This window comes from Schistocerca piceifrons, chromosome 3 (genome assembly GCF_021461385.2).
Source record: "Schistocerca piceifrons isolate TAMUIC-IGC-003096 chromosome 3, iqSchPice1.1, whole genome shotgun sequence".
NCBI classification, from domain to species: domain Eukaryota; kingdom Metazoa; phylum Arthropoda; class Insecta; order Orthoptera; family Acrididae; genus Schistocerca; species Schistocerca piceifrons.
In genome coordinates, this window is record NC_060140.1 from 288,909,543 (window position 1) to 288,927,313 (window position 17,771).

At 38.7% G+C, this 17,771-nt stretch overlaps 2 protein-coding genes across 2 annotated transcripts in view; one reads left to right on the plus strand and one right to left on the minus strand.

The window, feature by feature from the left end:
* The window catches only part of LOC124789802 (betaine--homocysteine S-methyltransferase 1-like), a 60,525-nt gene extending 54,845 nt beyond the window's left edge, over nt 1–5,680 (plus strand). Inside the window, exons 8-9 of the mRNA XM_047257281.1 lie at nt 3,131–3,244; nt 5,283–5,680. Of these exons, the coding sequence (XP_047113237.1) occupies nt 3,131–3,244; nt 5,283–5,454 (286 nt within the window). The 3' untranslated portion in view covers nt 5,455–5,680. The remainder of the gene's footprint in view (nt 1–3,130; nt 3,245–5,282) is intronic.
* Nucleotides 5,681–5,889: 209 nt separating this feature from the next.
* Nucleotides 5,890–17,771, minus strand: part of LOC124788594 (26S proteasome non-ATPase regulatory subunit 2-like) — a 205,575-nt gene continuing 193,693 nt past the window's right edge. The window contains exons 17-19 of the mRNA XM_047255864.1: nt 12,089–12,294; nt 8,708–8,826; nt 5,890–6,091 (exon numbers count right to left, since the gene is read on the minus strand). Coding sequence (XP_047111820.1) covers nt 5,903–6,091; nt 8,708–8,826; nt 12,089–12,294 — 514 coding nt within the window. The 3' untranslated portion in view covers nt 5,890–5,902. The remainder of the gene's footprint in view (nt 6,092–8,707; nt 8,827–12,088; nt 12,295–17,771) is intronic.

A 17,771-nucleotide genomic window follows, 5' to 3' on the forward strand; every position in this document is an offset into this window, starting at 1 on the left:
CACCCCAAATCACTTTCGGCTTCCCGACCAGTGTTCGGTTTATACTGCGGAGCTTTACGCTGTTCTCCAGGCTGTCCACTACATCCGCCGCCATCAGCGGATACAGTACGTTATCTGCTCAGATTCTCAGCTCTCTCCTAAGTCTCCAAAGTTCTTTACCCTGTGCACCCTCTGGTCCACTGGATTCAGGACTGTCTGCGCTTGCTCCACCTGGGGGGCGTCTCAGTGGCGTTCCTCTGGCTCCCGGGACACGCTGGTATCTGTGGGAATGAGGCGGCCGATATAGCGGCCAAGGCTGCAGTCTCTCTTCCTCGGCCAGCTATTCAGTCTCTTTCGTTTACCGATCTACGGAGCGGTTTATGTCGCCAAGTTGCTCATTTATGGCATGCGCATTGGTCAACACTTCTCCATAATAAATTGCGGGAAGTGAAAACCCTTCCTTGCGCTTGGACCTCTTCCTCCCGAACGCGTCATCGGGAGGAGGTAATTTTAGCTAGACTCCGGATAGGGCACTGTCTTTTTAGCCATCGACATCTTTTAAGCGGTGATCCTCCCCCACTCTGTCCCCACTGCTCTCAGCTGTGGACGGTCAGACACCTTTTAATTGAATGCCCCTATTTTAATCCGTTACGCTCCCGTCTACAGCTATCACCTGATCTATCGTTGATTTTAGCAGATGACACGCGCTCAGCTGACCGCGTTCTACAGTTTATTAGTGACAGTGAAATGACGTCAGTCATTTGATTTTTTTTTTTGGGGACAACCAACCCCCTTCTATAGTGGATTTCTAAGCATTCCTTCTGTCTTTAGTTTCTCAAATTTTATGACTTTGTTCCCCTTGCTGCTGATTTTAAATTTCGTTTTTTTCCTGTTTCCTACGTCACGGGCTGGGCGCTAATGACCATAGAAGTTTTGCGCCCTAAAACCACAAACAAAAAAAAAACTTGCTCTGCAGACTCCATGTAAGCAAGTCTGCTAATATTTGTAGTGAAGTTAACCATCAGAGTATTGCGACAATGGTATCATTTTCTAGTAAAAGAGCTAAAAAACACTGTACTAAAATTGCTAGCTTACCCTTTATTGATGTTGTTATTAACTGTGACACTCCTTTCATAGCAATATTTCAATAATTAGCCAGCAATGAGCAATAGACCACAGGTGTTACCACTAAAATTGCAAACAAGGTGTCACTATGTGCAGATGGTTTGAAGTCAGTAAAGATGTACATCATGATTTCATGTGGTCCAGCTGGATTGCTCACATGCAGTACTTTGACAACTGACTTAGCAGTTTCCATAAACTGCTGTGTGCAATTGTCTCATGCATTTTCACAACCTGGACTCAAACCAATCGTGTTACATTTGTTTTGTCCTTATTTACATCTGACACCTGTAGACAAATACTGCACAGGACCTTCGCAGTTTCCTACATAAAATAGTAATACACTCCTGGAAATTGAAATAAGAACACCGTGAATTCATTGTCCCAGGAAGGGGAAACTTTATTGACACATTCCTGGGGTCAGATACATCACATGATCACACTGACAGAACCACAGGCACATAGACACAGGCAACAGAGCATGCACAATGTCGGCACTAGTACAGTGTATATCCACCTTTCGCAGCAATGCAGGTTGCTATTCTCCCATGGAGACGATCGTAGAGATGCTGGATGTAGTCCTGTGGAACGGCTTGCCATGCCATTTCCACCTGGCACCTCAGTTGGACCAGCGTTCGTGCTGGACGTGCAGACCGCGTGAGACGACGCTTCATCCAGTCCCAAACATGCTCAATGGGGGACAGATCCGGAGATCTTGCTGGCCAGGGTAGTTGACTTACACCTTCTAGAGCACGTTGGGTGGCACGGGATACATGCGGACGTGCATTGTCCTGTTGGAACAGCAAGTTCCCTTGCCGGTCTAGGAATGGTAGAACGATGGGTTCGATGATGGTTTGGACGTACTGTGCACTATTCAGTGTCCCCTCGACAATCACCAGTGGTGTACGGCCAATGTAGGAGATCGCTCCCCACCCCATGATGCTGGGTGTTGGCCCTGTGTGCCTCGGTCGTATGCCGTTCTGATTGTGGCGCTCACCTGCACGGCGCCAAACACGCATACGACCATCATTGGCACCAAGGCAGAAGCGACTCTCATCGCTGAAGATGACACGTCTCCATTCGTCCCTCCATTCACGCCTGTCACGACACCACTGGAGGCGGGCTGCACGATGTTGGGGCATGAGCGGAAGACGGCCTACCGGTGTGCGGGACCGTAGCCCAGCTTCATGGAGACGGTTGCGAATGGTCCTCGCCGATACCCCAGGAGCAACAGTGTCCCTAATTTGCTGGGAAGTGGCAGTGCGGTCCCCTACGGCACTGCGTAGGATCCTACGGTCTTGGCGTGCATCCGTGCGTTGCAGCGGTCCGGTCCCAGGTCGACGGGCACGTGCACCTTCCGCCGACAACATCGATGTACTGTGGAGACCTCACGCCCCACGTGTTGAGCAATTCGGCGGTACGTCCACCCGGCCTCCCGCATGCCCACTATACGCCCTCGCTCAAAGTCCATCAACTGCACATACGGTTCATGTCCACGCTGTCGCGGCATGCTACCAGTCTTAAAGACTGCGATGGAGCTCCGTATGCCATGGCAAACTGGCTGACACTGACAGCGGCGGTGCACAAATGCTGCGCAGCTAGCGCCATTCGACGGCCAACACTGCGGTTCCTGGTGTGTCCGCTGTGCCGTGCGTGTGATCATTGCTTGTACAGCCCTCTCGCAGTGTCCGGAGCAAGTATGGTGGGTCTGACACACCGGTGTCAATGTGTTCTTTTTTCCATTTCCAGGAGTGTATAATACACATTCTTCAGAGTTTGGTAGCTCAAATTTGAGATACATTTTCAATTATACTGAATGAATCACCTCTTTACTCTCTCCTTGCCTACAGTGAAATAAGTCCTTTTTATTTGTATGACGTACATCTGGGTTTAACACAGCAGAAATTTAACACTGTGCTCAAGCTACGATTAGGGAAAATAATCTGTTGACCCTTTAGTGTTTATTTATATGGATATATGCACAAAAGTTACATTCAGATGGTGTTAAATATACATTTTTCATTTACAGGGCAATTTCAGAAGAACTTATTGAGGAGCGTGGTAAACAGTCAAAGGCCACCGAAAAACATGATTTATGGGGAGGTGGTTTGATGATGCACACAAAGCCATGGGTTAGAGCCAGGTAAGATAATTCTACAATTTTGAATTCAGGGGTTTTCATTTGGCAGTGGCTTCGAATTGTTTTTATATTTTTGACACACAAATTATGTTCAACAGAATATTTGATGTGAAACTGAAACTTAACCAGACAACACTTTCTGTACAGTTATAAAAACTGTGAAAGCCTACTGCATGCAGAAAGTTGACACAGATATCAAGAATTCTCAAAGACTGACAGAGGTGTAAGATACGTGAATTACTGTATTTCATGAAACTAGTGACCGTCTAATATTAGTAATTTTGCTGGTTTACATAAACTAATTCAAAAGCATTGTAGACTGAGTTAATTTGAGTGTTAAGCCTTAAGTGACAATGCATACTTTTACTACTTCACAGTTTCTATTCACCAACACTTGTCACATCTGAAAATTTTAAGAACAGAAAATTTTTTTGTGCACCTGGATATCAGTGTACTGCATGTCTTCATGTCACACATGCTGCTGTAATATTTTTACAGTTTCCCTTCCACAGTTCACAACAAATGGAAATAGTTTACAGGTTCCCAACTGAACATGTTCCCACAATTTGGCATTCTTATATCATCACTGATTCAAACACCCAAAAGTTTTCGTCCCTATGGCTCCCTGTGGCACGAAGGAAGTCACTCTCTGATGTCCTATCATCTAGCTGCCTCCTCTTGTTTGTGATCAGCATGTTCCTTTTCTCACTATTCTCTCTGGAGAGCCTCAGTTTTTACCTTGTCAGACAACTTAATTTTCAGTATCATTATGTAGCACTACATTTTACTTTCTCTTTTTGGTTGCCCCACAGTTCATGATTCACTTTAATACAATTCTGTGTTGCAAACACAGATTATTAGAAACATTTACTCCAATGTAGGATGTTGTTTCCATACTATTACACTTCCTTTGTCCAGGAATGCCTTTCTGGCTATCCTAGTCTGTTTATATGTCCTTGCTCGGTTCACCATGTGGTACTTTGCTTTCAAGGCAGAATTTCTTCACTTGGCCTACTCTGTGACTCAAATGTTAAAGTTTTTCATTAATCTCATTTCTGCTAATCCTCAATACTTTGATATTTCACTGGTCTCCTATCAATGTACGGTGTGTGCTCATCAGACTATGAACTCCCTCCAAAAAGTCCTGCCATAGTTCTTCACTTTCACTGAGTCTGTCACATCAGCAAATCTTACAATTGCACTTTCACCATGAATTCATCCCAAATCCATAACATTTTATTTAAGTCACTGCTTCTTTGACATACAGGTTGATCAGTATGGACAAAAGACTGAATCCTTGTCTCACACACTTCTTAATGCAAATACTTAGTTCTTGGTCTTCATTCTTATTTATACTTTCTGATTCTTTCATGTACTGCATGGTAAAATTTTGTGGAGGTGGTATGGGACTCTGTCAGACAGAGTGACAGTAGACAGTTACTGTCATATGTGGCAACATAATTTCAGTACTTGTTGCACCACCAACACAGTGCCTTACTGGAGTGAACAAATCTGTTCACTGAACCATAGGGAAGTGCAAGCATCCTAATTATAAACTTGGTAAAGACCTATGATGAAATTTGTTAATGCTCGAAATTCACCAAAACTCTTTCTTCATCTTTTTGAGTTAGAGCTGCACATATTAGGTATTTAACTTGAAAGGCTTCACATAATCTCTGAAAGTTATCTATCATTACAGATGTCAAGTGGCAATCCATATTTATTTTACATAAGTAATATACTTGTAATATGTCATAAAGTGGAAAGTAAACCTTGCAAAAAATTGCACACCAGGCACTATCTAGTGTTCCACCAAAACGACTTTGAGATGTACTCGTGCTATTATTGTACATTATACTCCAGTAATGTCATTAGTATATGTATAACCTAACCATGATTTGTGCACATATCACTTCAGAACAGGCAGGGCCTTAAACTATTTATGTGAACTAAATGGTGCAGTTAGATCAAATAATTATTTTCACAATACATAGAAGATCCACTAATCATGACAAAGAAATTATTTTCAATACATTTACAGAGCACAGAGGTCTTATTGGGAAAAAATAAAACCTGCGTCAGGCCGCCCATACTGCCCATCCATGTCACACCCTGATGACTGGGGCATCACAGCTGGCAATGCAGATCTCAAACAGCACAAAGAAGCCACAACTGAAGATGAAATAAAGAAGCTGGCTTCTTTCAAGAAATAATTAAATTACACAGACAACAATGTTATGTATTGTTGGTTGCTTATTCTGAAGTACTGACTTAAGACTGATCAGTTAAAGTATAACAGTTTGATGTTTACCATTATATAAAGAAAAGTATGTGATCAACAGCAATGAAATCTGTTACACTGTTCCATGTTTCATGAAGGACAATTGTATAGCTCCTGGGTAAAAAAAATAAAAAAAATCACTTCTCTTAAAATGGAAACAAGCAATAGTGTCTTATTTACTGACCTGTCTTTGAAATCATTCTTCATGGAGACTCATTTGATGAATAAATTTACTCAAATACAAAAAAAAGAGCTATGAATTAGCCCTTTCTTGAAAACTTTACACAATATTGAAGTATTTCACTAAAATAAGCATTTTAAATGTCCTATTCTACTACAAAAATTAAGAATATATGTGTGGCTTTTATACATACTTATTTTCAGTTAGTAAATTCAAAATCTGGATTTTTACGTAATATAACAAAGCCTTCCATTACTGGTGAAAGCGGTATGTACTCTTCAGATGTCAATTCGGCACGCTCACCTACGCCAAGTAGAACTGGAGTCGTGTGTGTCTGACCTCTGGTGATTGATTTTGGTGTCCCTGCTTTCCCAACAACATCCAAAGCCTAAAAAAAAAATTGTTGAATGTATCTCATTAGATATACTTTTATGAAACGATAAGTTTTTTAAAAAATATTTGTTAAATACTGTGACAGGAATACATAAAACAGCAGATAGTACATAAGCATACTTCAAAGATCAGAAAATAAAAATAAATATAGAAGAGGCCATTCTGTTAAATGGTGGAAGATTGCGTTTAACACTAGGGATGGGATTATCTCACTAGAGTCTCAAGGGGAATAAAATTCTCGAGCAGCTCATAATATTGAACTGTGTGCTGTATGCAAATGGACTGAATGACTCTGTGGGAACTACTCTCCAAGAATGTAGCTATAACATTTTCTTGCAGACTGACTTTTGTGTGGTCTCAAAAGCAGGTACTAAGAGCACAAAAGTCACCTGTAGTAGCAGCAGCAGTTGTGAATATAGGTATGTGGCTTTAAATTGGCACATTCTTGATTGATGTGCCAGGACATCTGGCTTTTTATGTGGAAATGTTTATTTACAAAACTAAATAACAGAAATAAAAGACTATTTGGATAATTTTCAGATACAAATGCATTTTGTTTTCCTCTGAATAAAGCTTTATTTACTGCTCCACTGAAGTGGGTTATGACTAATCTTAGTTCAAAACTTTACTTTCAAAATCATAAGTGCTTAGTTGAAAGAAAAATAAGTTTTTTCCCACTGTCAGATAACAAAATAAAATATATAGTACAACAGTTTCTTTAGTGACTGCAGAATACAGAGTTGCAATCCGTGTGGGTATAAATTTTATCTTTAAATGGAAAAGTGGTACTAAGGATATTTCAAAATACTATGATTCCTCTATCGCACTGTTTGCTGAATTGCACATGTTGAAAATTTGTGGAACATTTTAGAATCCTGCACTAAAGGCAATTAGTGTCACAGAATGTTTACTCCATTACAAAGTTTGTTGTGAACAGTTGCAGTTTGTAAACTGTAACTTTAATTACATAATACTAAAACTGATTTGCACTATTCATCAACCAACCTTGGTGTGACAATGAAAGGAGTGATGTATTAAGTCATAACAATAACTTTCTCCACCTAATAAGTGATGTACAGAATTCTGTTTTATTGATTTCATACAAATAAAAATATTAGGCAAATAGGCTTTGTAAGTGATTTGTCTCCTAAGCAACTTCCAGAGCAGAAATACTTAGACTCAAACACATCACACACATTTTAGACATGGTTAGCATAGATGCGGCAGAGGGAGGTAAGTAAGGAAGAAATAATGTAAGGCTTCTACAGAGAAAATGATCTAATGCATACCATACTTACAATGACCCAATCAAAAGGTTTTGTACCTAATGAACATAAAAAAGCCTACCCACTAGAAAAATGCACTTACCAGTCATACCTGCACTAACAACCTACAAAGAGGAGCTACTAGTTGCTTGATGACCTTGAAATTTTTAGGGGCCTTCAAATAGCTAAGCATGCCCACTGTTTTTCAATTTTCAACAGTAATATCTTTTGGGAACAAATTACATCTTCCAGAAAATAAAGTGGAAATATGTGAAATCTTCTCAGGCCCACAATTACTCTTTTGTAGCCATCGGTATAGATTACAAGTATTTAGCTTAGTAAAACTATCCCCTACTTATACCAAATTATACAGCTCAAAAGAAATGACCAAATTTTACTCATGTTTTTGGCATAGCAGGTCTACTAGATTGCATATTTGTTGTAAATTAGATGGCTACACCTCTGTTTAACTCTGTGTATTGGCACATTCCACAAAAATCTGAGCCTAATGTTATCCTAAGACATACTGAGTGCCATGGAATAGTCATGTCAGAAGTGTGCTCACATACTAGTATGTGTTGAGAAGCATGGTTTATGAAAAATGCATGAAGTTCTTTAGTGCATGTACTGAGATGTGCTATCTTTTTCCTCTCCCTGTTTAACATAGCAATGTGCTTGGAATTAGCAGCTACTTTGTTTGCCACATAGGAAAGGATAATGTGTCTTAGATTTGTTCCTTCAACATCAGGTTCTTGCTTAATATATGCTAACATTAATTAACAAAACACTACCTAACATTACACAAATGAGTAGTGCAAAGGCCACGTGAAGATGAAGTTCTAAAAGAAAAGTAAAATAATTTTCAGTGATACATAATCAGCACTACGAACATGAGTGCTCAGGTAACTGGTTTTTGGAAAACATATTTACTTATAAAAGCAGTTCATTAAACCTACTGGTTCATATTTGCTGTTAAAAGTTCAAAAAGAAAACTAGAAAACTTAGTGCTGGAAAAATATTTAAAAATTAAGAGTATGTACAGCTAGGTTGTAAAAATAGTTACTGTTTAATGGGATATATAAAACTGAAGGTTCATTGAAGACTCTATGCATAATTACAGAAAACCTGAAACAATCTGATTCAGAACTGTGGTATGATAAAGTACCTCCATACTGACTCATTTAATCAAACCTACAATGAACACTATATAAATACAAATTAATGAGAAATTTTTGAATTTCATATCAAATTACTTACCTATAATATTTTGAAAAGTGCTAAGTAACTGCAAAAGTTAAGTGTCCAAAATCATAAAAATATTTTTGTATCTGTGTATGTGCCCTCACCTGTCCCACTCTAACAAATACATTCACAGGTTCCAAGTTTTCATCCAAAGTAATAAGCCAGCGTGGATGCATAGCAGCTACCAAGCAATACAAAAGGTAATGAGATTTGCCCAGTATAACTGCAACAAAATAAATCTGTTAGTACCAGAACAGAAATACCTGGGTTCTTTAAAATGTGTTTAAAGTTTCAAAATACAAAAAGTATCATAAGTTGACAATACAGTATTGTGATTTTCTGTAATTAACAAAGAGTACAAATCTGAGGCTGATAGAAATGAATTAGATTTGCTAACTGAAACATTTACATGAAATGAATAAAGGTCCAAAAATTTTATGAAACTAATGTTAAATGTGTAGGAAGAGTCAATAAGCAAAACACTTCCTGTGAATTAATAGTTATTAATGCATACTGGATTTTTTCTTAAGATAGATATCTACTATCCATTTTATTTACTGTTACATGTAAGAATTGGTAATTACAGGGCCAGAACAATAAGAGAGATTTATGCCAATGTAACATCTAAATTGTTTGTTATAATGACAGACAATATCATACTGCACAGTTTCAAAGCATGAGCAGACACATTCTGATTTATTATGGTATTTATTTCAGACAGTACAATTTAATGATGTAGCTGATAGAAGAATCCAAAACTTAACTTTTGAATGTGTGAAACCAATCATGCCTTTCATCCCAGATCATACAGCTGCTAAATGGCATTACTGCCATATTATGTTTAAAAGGCCAAGGAAAAAACTGACACTGAAAAACTATAGTTTATACCAAAAAATGTAATTCTTTCTGTATCCTACTTTGATGTACATACACGATTTGCCAAACCATCTGACAGTTGCATAATCGGTGATGTTTGCTGATGACACTAGCATTTTTATAAAAGGATGCACTGAGGATAATCTACTGCAAAGTGTCTCTAGGACAATAAGTGAGACAGGTAAACGATTTAGCGATAATGCTTTGATCATAAATAAGGATAAAACAGCATTGATGAATTTCAGTAATATTAAAAATAAAGCTGGAAGAAGACTAAAAGCTGAGTTAGGGAACTATGTTAATGCACAAGCTCCATACACAAAATTCCTAAGTATATGGGTGGATGAGCACTTGAGATGGGAAAAGCATCTACAAGTTTTGAGAAAAAAATTACGTAAATGCTGCAATGTGCTAAGAAAGCTTCGGGAATGTTGCAACACTGAATCATTGCTATGTGCCTATTATGCTTACATGAACAGTTTGCTTAGATATGGTGTGATCTTCCGGGGAAACTGGGGAAATACAGGTATGGCAAAACAAGCTTTCAAGTTTCAAAAAAAGGGCTATTAGAATAATGAAAGGCGTTCCCTGCAGTGTGTCATGCAGGGAAATAAAAAGAATTTAAAATAATGACTTCCTAGCTTACACATCTATGAATATGTATGCGTTCTGAAAACTCACCAGGAATTTTCAACATTAAATAATCAGGTTCATAACCATGAAACAAAGAACAGGGATGATTTTTCACAGGCACACCCACAAACGAGCATTCTACCAAAAAGGTGTAAACTACCAGCCCAAAATACTTTTTAGTGCATTACCTTCTACAATAAAGAAAATAAAAGAATTTCATAAATTCAAGGTAGATCTTACAGTTTTTATAAAATTGAAGAATATCTTAATATGGAAAAGTAACATTATTTATATATACTGATGTAAAATATTTGTATTCATTATCCAAGTTTCTGAAACAAATTAAGTATAGGAAACTATATTGTAATTGACTATATCCATACAATGCATATTGTTAATGGATGAATAGAGAGATTGAATTGAACTGAATTGAAAGACAGTGCATTTCATGTAACAAGGAAGTGTTACCAACTTGACCTCACATTTTAAGGAGGAAAAAGTGCACCTGCATGATATTACCCCCAAAAATTGATTGTGAGCTAAGCATGCAGGTATGATCTTCCGACAGTACAGCTTTTAAACTTTTGCACGCAAAGGTTGTTTATCACTAGGGCCAACCCACTACAGCCACCTAATGCCCAAGTGCAAAGTATTGTTCAGTGGAGTGACAACTAGAGCCCTATTTGTGGGATGTTAAAGATGAGGAAAGAGAAGTAGGAGGTGGACACATCTTACCAACATTTTTGAAATATTCGTTCGAGAACACATCATTCTAGGGGTAAAATAGTAATATGAGAGTACATAATATGTTAATCTCGTGCACGTACAGTATATCTTCAATATTATTTTAACAATATTTTTGTATTGATATTCTGCAGCTATATACATGCTTCAAAATCAAAATGAAGAATTATTATTGAATGAAGTTAATGATTTTTTTATTTCAATTGAATTACATAGATCATGTCGAAGAATATCACAACTCCTGCAAATGTTCTTAACTGAACAGTGACAGCATTAAGAAAGAAGGAAAATAATATACAACAGCATAGTTAATAATTAAAAACAACTATGATATTGCTTTAATGACACAATAACTAGTTTCATTTATTTAGATTGCTTTTCTGAATCAACAAAAAAATGTTCAATGTAAAGGATCTCTGACACCAGCTACATGTTAGACCCTTGCACTGCGTCACAATGAACAAAGCATGTTACTAATATCAAAACAGTACTTCTCAAACCTCTTACTTACTCCACTATACCATACTTTGTGCTCGGGCAAGAGGCAGCTGCAGTGGGGCAGAGCAAGTGGAAAACAACTGATGTGCTCAAAAGTTTAAAAGCCGTGCATAAAATCAGAATTATGGCCCAACTTTTCACAAGGAAGCGATTTCAGGAGTGGATACCCTGAAAGTGAGTTTCTTTCTCCTTATAATATGAGGTAAAGTTGGTGAGGTTTCCTTCTAAGAAATTTCCTGTGGGTACACTCCAGCCCTCTACAGTAACTGTAATTCTCAGAGAGCATAACAAACAACTAAATTCAAGCCATGTATCATTATGCATCATTAAGACGTTGACTGCCACATGGCCTTAGGCCTCACACTTAAAGCCATGAGCCTGTCCTGGCCTGCTCTGATAGTGAACCATACATTACTAAGCATTTGCAGTCAACATGTTTATAGCCAAGTTTTCTGCATTATAAGAGTTTTCTTGTTTTCTCATGGTTATCAATCAGTCTTCCCTAGCATAACATTGTTATGGTATGAGGAACTTACTGAACAGTCAAAAAATTTTGTTGTGAAGGAAGAATCGCTATTGCTGAAACTGTGAATGTGTTTTATATTATATTTATATTACTTATCATTTTATAGCCAAATTCAAGAAAGTACTTGTAATTGAAACAGTTGTAACATAAGTTACAGCATTTAATTAAGTTAACGAGTGAAGCTGAAGCTATAAAAGAAGCCACATACTATTTCGAATATCAAGGCATCCAGTAAGGACAATTAAGAGGCCTCCAAGTGCCACACGACTCAGCACTTGTCGATCAGTATGAAATGGTGCCAATGACATGGTACCTTTTCCCATGTGAGTTAAACCCTGTGCAATCCGCACCATAAACAACATTTCAGGATTCTTTCCATGAAACTGTGCTAGATGTCGTAACATAGTGGCCAACCTAGGTAATACAAACAAGCCATTAGTAAACATGTACTGAAATATGTAGATCAAAAACATTATATACAAAGCATGAAAAGGAGATGTATCTGATGTGGGAAAATGAGATGAGGGTATGGAGTTCAGTAAAAGCAGTTATTTTCTGTTAGTTGCTCTTTTCAGTAATCATGGATGCTTCAGCATCCCTTTCTTGTTATTAAGTACAAGGGCTATCCAGAAGGTAACAGATATTTTGAAATAAAAAATTAACAGTATGGAAAAACCAAATTTTATTATATACATTTTAAAAGTATAATCTTAAGCTATTTTTTCATAAGCCATTCAAGTTGAGGCACTTACCATACTGTGGCACAAGTTTTTCAATACCATCTCTGTACAAATTTGCCACCTTTGACTGCAACCACTAGTCTATACTGGCATGCAGTAAAGTACCAGTATCTAAGCACTGTGTAGTGAGCTATGTCTTTATTGCTGCAATAGGTGGTAGTCACTTCGCACCAATTCTGGGTTGTGTGGTGGATAATTGAACACATCCCATCCAAAACCCAGTAGGTAACCCAGTAAGTCTCAGGTGCATTGGCCGTGTGTGGCTGTATGTTGTTGTGTAAAAACAAAACTTCTGCACTAAGTTTTCACCAACACTTGGTTTGTATCACTCGCCTTAACTTTGTCAGTATTAAACAATACCTCTCTGAGTTAATTGTTTTGCCACATTCAAGGAAATCAATGAGAATCACTCCCTTAGAGTCCCAACCCACAACAGCCTCGACAGCATTAGCAAACACTTTCCTGGTTTATTTGGAGAATTTGAGTGTCCCTATTCCAAAACAACTGCCTTCTTGTTCACAGTTGACATAGTTCACCCATGTCTCAGCTTGTTACAGCACAGTGCCATTTTTCTCTAAATCTATAAGGAAGGTCAGCTCTGCCATTGGTCTCCCTTTTTTGTGGTCTTCGTGTTAGGTTTTTGAGAACTGCCCAGCAGTTTCTCCACCACAATTTAATGTACCAAACTCCATCAAATCTGGGGAGAATGTTGTAAAAGTTTCGCAATCATGAACAACAATTATCATGAATTTTTTCATTGATTTTCATCACCAGTTTGTCAGCCACAAGGATAGGACTACCACTGTGATCCTAATCATGTACTTTGGTACAGCCATTTTTAAAATCAATGCACCACTGCTTAATCAGCTTTCACTCATTATACCCTTTCCGTACACAGCACAAAGGTTGTGATAAATTTCGATTGGTTTGCAGTTTTTCGGCAACAGAAACTTAATCACAGAATGAACCACAAAGGTTGTGGGATTTTCTATTGCAGCACATAGGAGAAAGCAAAGTAGCTGAAACACAAACCACATGCTACCACCACTGGATGCATACTGAGGGTGGGAACATTATAACATCAAGATGGCAGCTGCAGCTCCAATCACTGCTTCAACAGACCAAAATGTCTGTTACTTCCTGAACAGCCCTCATATTTTGCATATAAGGGCAGATACAATGTCCGTGGAGAAATGCAGCAACCACTTGAAAACAATAAAGTACAATGTTTATTCAAAACGATCAAGATACCTTCAAGTGGTTGTATAAAAATGTTTGTATTCAGGTATGATACTATACAAGTCAATATTTTGGAAAGTTTGTTTTGTTACAGTGCTATCCAGCAACATTACCGCCAGACCATTGAGAAGGCATTTTGTGTAGTTCATGCTGCAATTACAAGTCAACAGTGATAATTTAATTTTCAAAAGGAAGTTCTTGAGTTCTTGGATCCTTAGCAACTGTGATGATTGATTGGTTGTGTATCAATATCCAGTTACTGACGTGGCCGCCAAGTTTTCTGGAACTGCTGCTGTGTGATTTTTACCTGTGGGGTTACATCAAAGGCACTCTTTTCACACCTCCACTTCCCCACATCATCACTGACTTATGGGGGTGTATCAGGATATCTGCAACTGCCATTGGTGCGGACAATTTAGGATGAGTGGGGGGTTGTACTGAACAATCGACTGGACATGTGCTATTTGACTAATGGTCCACATGCAAAACATTTCTGAACATGGCTTGAAAAACTTCTTGAGCCGCTGTTTCAATAAATCTAGATCCTTTTGAATAACTCTGCATTTTACCTTTACTTCAATACTGATTGACATGGTGCCATACCCTTCTAAAACACAATTTTTGAAGTGGTTAAAGAACTTACACAACTCGATCCCACAGCCTAAATACATCCTGACTGCAACATTGCATGGACGAGCACACTTACTATTTACATGATACACTACTGGCCATTAAAAGTGCTACACCAAGAAGAAATGCAGATGATAAAAGGATATTCATTGGACAAGTATATTATACTAGAACTGACATGTGATTACATTTTCACGCAATTTGGGTGCACAGATCCTGTGAAATCAGTACCCAGAACAACCACTTCTGGCCATAACAACAGCCTTGATACACCTGGGCATTGAGTCAAACAGAGATTGGATGATGTGTACAAGTACAGCTGCCCATGCAGCTTCAACACGATACCACAGTTCATCAAGAGTATTACTGGCGTATTGTGACGAGCCAGTTGCTTGGCCACCATTGACCAGACGTTTTCAAATGGTGAGAGATCTGGAGAATTTGCTGGCCAGGGCAGCAGTTGAACATTTTCTGTATCTAGAAAGGCCCATACAGGACCTGCAACATGCGGTTGTGCATTATCCTACTGAAATGTAGGGTTTCGCAGGGATGGAATGAAGGGTAGAGCCACGGGTCATGACACATATGAAATGCAACATCCACTGTTCAAAGTGCCGTCAATGCAAACAAGAGGTGACCGAGACGTGTAACCAGCGGCACCCCATACCATCACGCCGGGTGATACGCCAGTATGGCGATGACGAATAGTCGCTTCCAATGTGTGTTCGCCGCGATGTCGCCAAATGTGGATGCGACCATCATGATGCTGTAAACAGAACCTGGATTCATCCGAAAAAAAAATGATGTTTTGCCATTCGTGCACACAGGATCGTCATTGAGTACACCATTGCAGGCGCTCCTGTCTGTGATGCAGCATCAGGGGTAACCGCAGCCATGGTCTTCGAGCCGATGGTCCTTGCTGCTGCAAACGTCATCGAACTGTTCGTGCAGATGGTTGTTGTCTTGCAAACGTCCCCATCTGCTGACTCAGGGATCGAGACATGGCTGCACGATCCGTTACCGCCATGCAGATAAGATGCCTGTCACCTCGACTGCTAGTGATACCAGGCTGTTGGGATCCAGCACAGCATCCCGTATTACCCTCCTGAACCCAATGATTCCATATTCTGCTAACAGTCATTGGATCTTGACCAAGAGCAGCAATGTCCCGATACGTTAAACCACAATCGCGATAGGCTACAATCCGACCTTTATCAAAGTCAGAAACGTGGTGGTACGCATTTCTCCTCCTTACATGAGGCATCACAACAACATTTCACCAGACAACGCCGGTCAACTGCTGTTTGTGTATGAGAAATCGGTTGGAAACTTTTCTCATGTCAACATGTTGTAGGTGTCGCCACCGGCACCAACCTAGTGTGAATTTTCTGAAAAGCTAATCATTTGCATATCACAGCATCTTCTTCCTGTCGGTTAAATTTCGCGTCTGTAGCACATCATCTTCATGGTGTAGCAATTTTAATGGCCAGTAGTGTATTTATATTTAACATGTTGAATGCCATGAGGCCACTAATGGCCACAGCAGAGCCCCACACCTGACACTATTGTCTGGGCTTGGCTGGCAGTGAAACATCCATCATTATGTGTGTGGTAGTCAGAGATTAACATATGAATTTCAGTACTACACTGGTGATACTGTCATTATATGCATGCACAAATGAATAAGTGAAATTTGAGTTGAGTTCTCTGGCTGTCAGAAAGATGTACTGAGCAAAATGTAAATTATAGAAGACCCAAGTAAGGAACATGCATAATGAGAGTTTGTTATAGGTTATTAAGGTGCACAGTTATGTACTACATTTGGATAAATCAGAGCAATGACTTAAGAGTCAAAATGTGACCACTGAATTTAACACATTGACTGCCATTTGGCTGTCGGCATACACAGCAGATCTTCATGTCTAACGCCATGTGCCTGGCCAGGCCTGCCAGTGAAACATCCATCACCCGGAATAGACAAGGCACATCCAGGACCATAAATTCTGGCTTTGTAGTGTGCTTATTTGGTGATCAGGATTTTGGGTGCTGTGCACTAAACTTCTCTCTTTAGCTCCAAATTGTATTGAGAGAATGGAGTAAATATTTATGTAGATCTCTGCAAAAATCAGTAGTCTCATTTTCTGCACAGAAATGTGTGTTAAGAAAAGTAGGATGAAAAGTTCTTAGAATATAGCCCTGCCATTAGCGCTCTTCTTTTAATTCAAGTTCTATCATGTACAACAGAAAGGTTTTGATTTTTGAGGGACTGTCAGGAGGAATCCTCATCAAGAAAAACAAAACTAGTATTCTAAAGATTGGAGTGTCATGGAATGTTACATCCCTTAATCCACAGGTAGGTTAGAAAATTTAAAAAAAGAAATGGATAGGTTAAAGTTGGAATTAGTGAAGTTTAATGGCAGGATGAACAGGACTTCTGGTTTACGTGCACGGTTATAAATGCAAAATAAAATGGGGTAATGGATGAGCACATCTAATAATGAATAAGAAAATGTGAATGTGGGTAAGCTATTATTAACAATATAGTGAAAACATTATTGTAACTAATCTAGACACACAGCCAACACACACCACAATAACTTATATGTCAACTAGCTCCACAGATGATGAAAAATTGAAAGAATTTATAAGAATGTATGATGACATAAAAGAAGTTATTGAGATAGTCAAATGAAATGAAGATTTAGATGTGGCGAGTAACTGGAATTCAATAGCTGGAAAAGGAAGAGAAGGAAAGTAATAGAAAAAGGGGAAAGGAATGAAAGGGGAAGCTTCCTGGTAGAATTTTGCACAAAGCATAATTTAATCATCACTAACACTTTGTTTCAGAATCATATAAGAAAGTTGTTAACATGGACAGGGATGTAGGGACACTGGAAGTTTTCAAATTGATTTATATAATGGTAATACAAATATTTTGAAATCAGGTTTCAAACTGTAAGTCGTTTTCATGGGCAGATGTGGACACTGATCATAATTTATTGATTGTAAATCACAGGTTAATACTGAATAAATTACTACAGTGGGAAATTAAGGAAGTGGGACATTGATAAATTGGAGGAAAAGAATACAACACAAGAGGAATGAGTAGCTTTGAAAGATGAGGTGAAAGGAAAGATAGATATCAAAAATGTGAGACTCACAGAAAGTTGAAACTGGCAAAGCAGGATCACCACACTATGAGTTTAACCAATGGAGGTTTTAAAATTCTGACACAAAATATTTGTGAAAGAATGGCAAAACTAGTAGAAGCTAGCCTTGGGA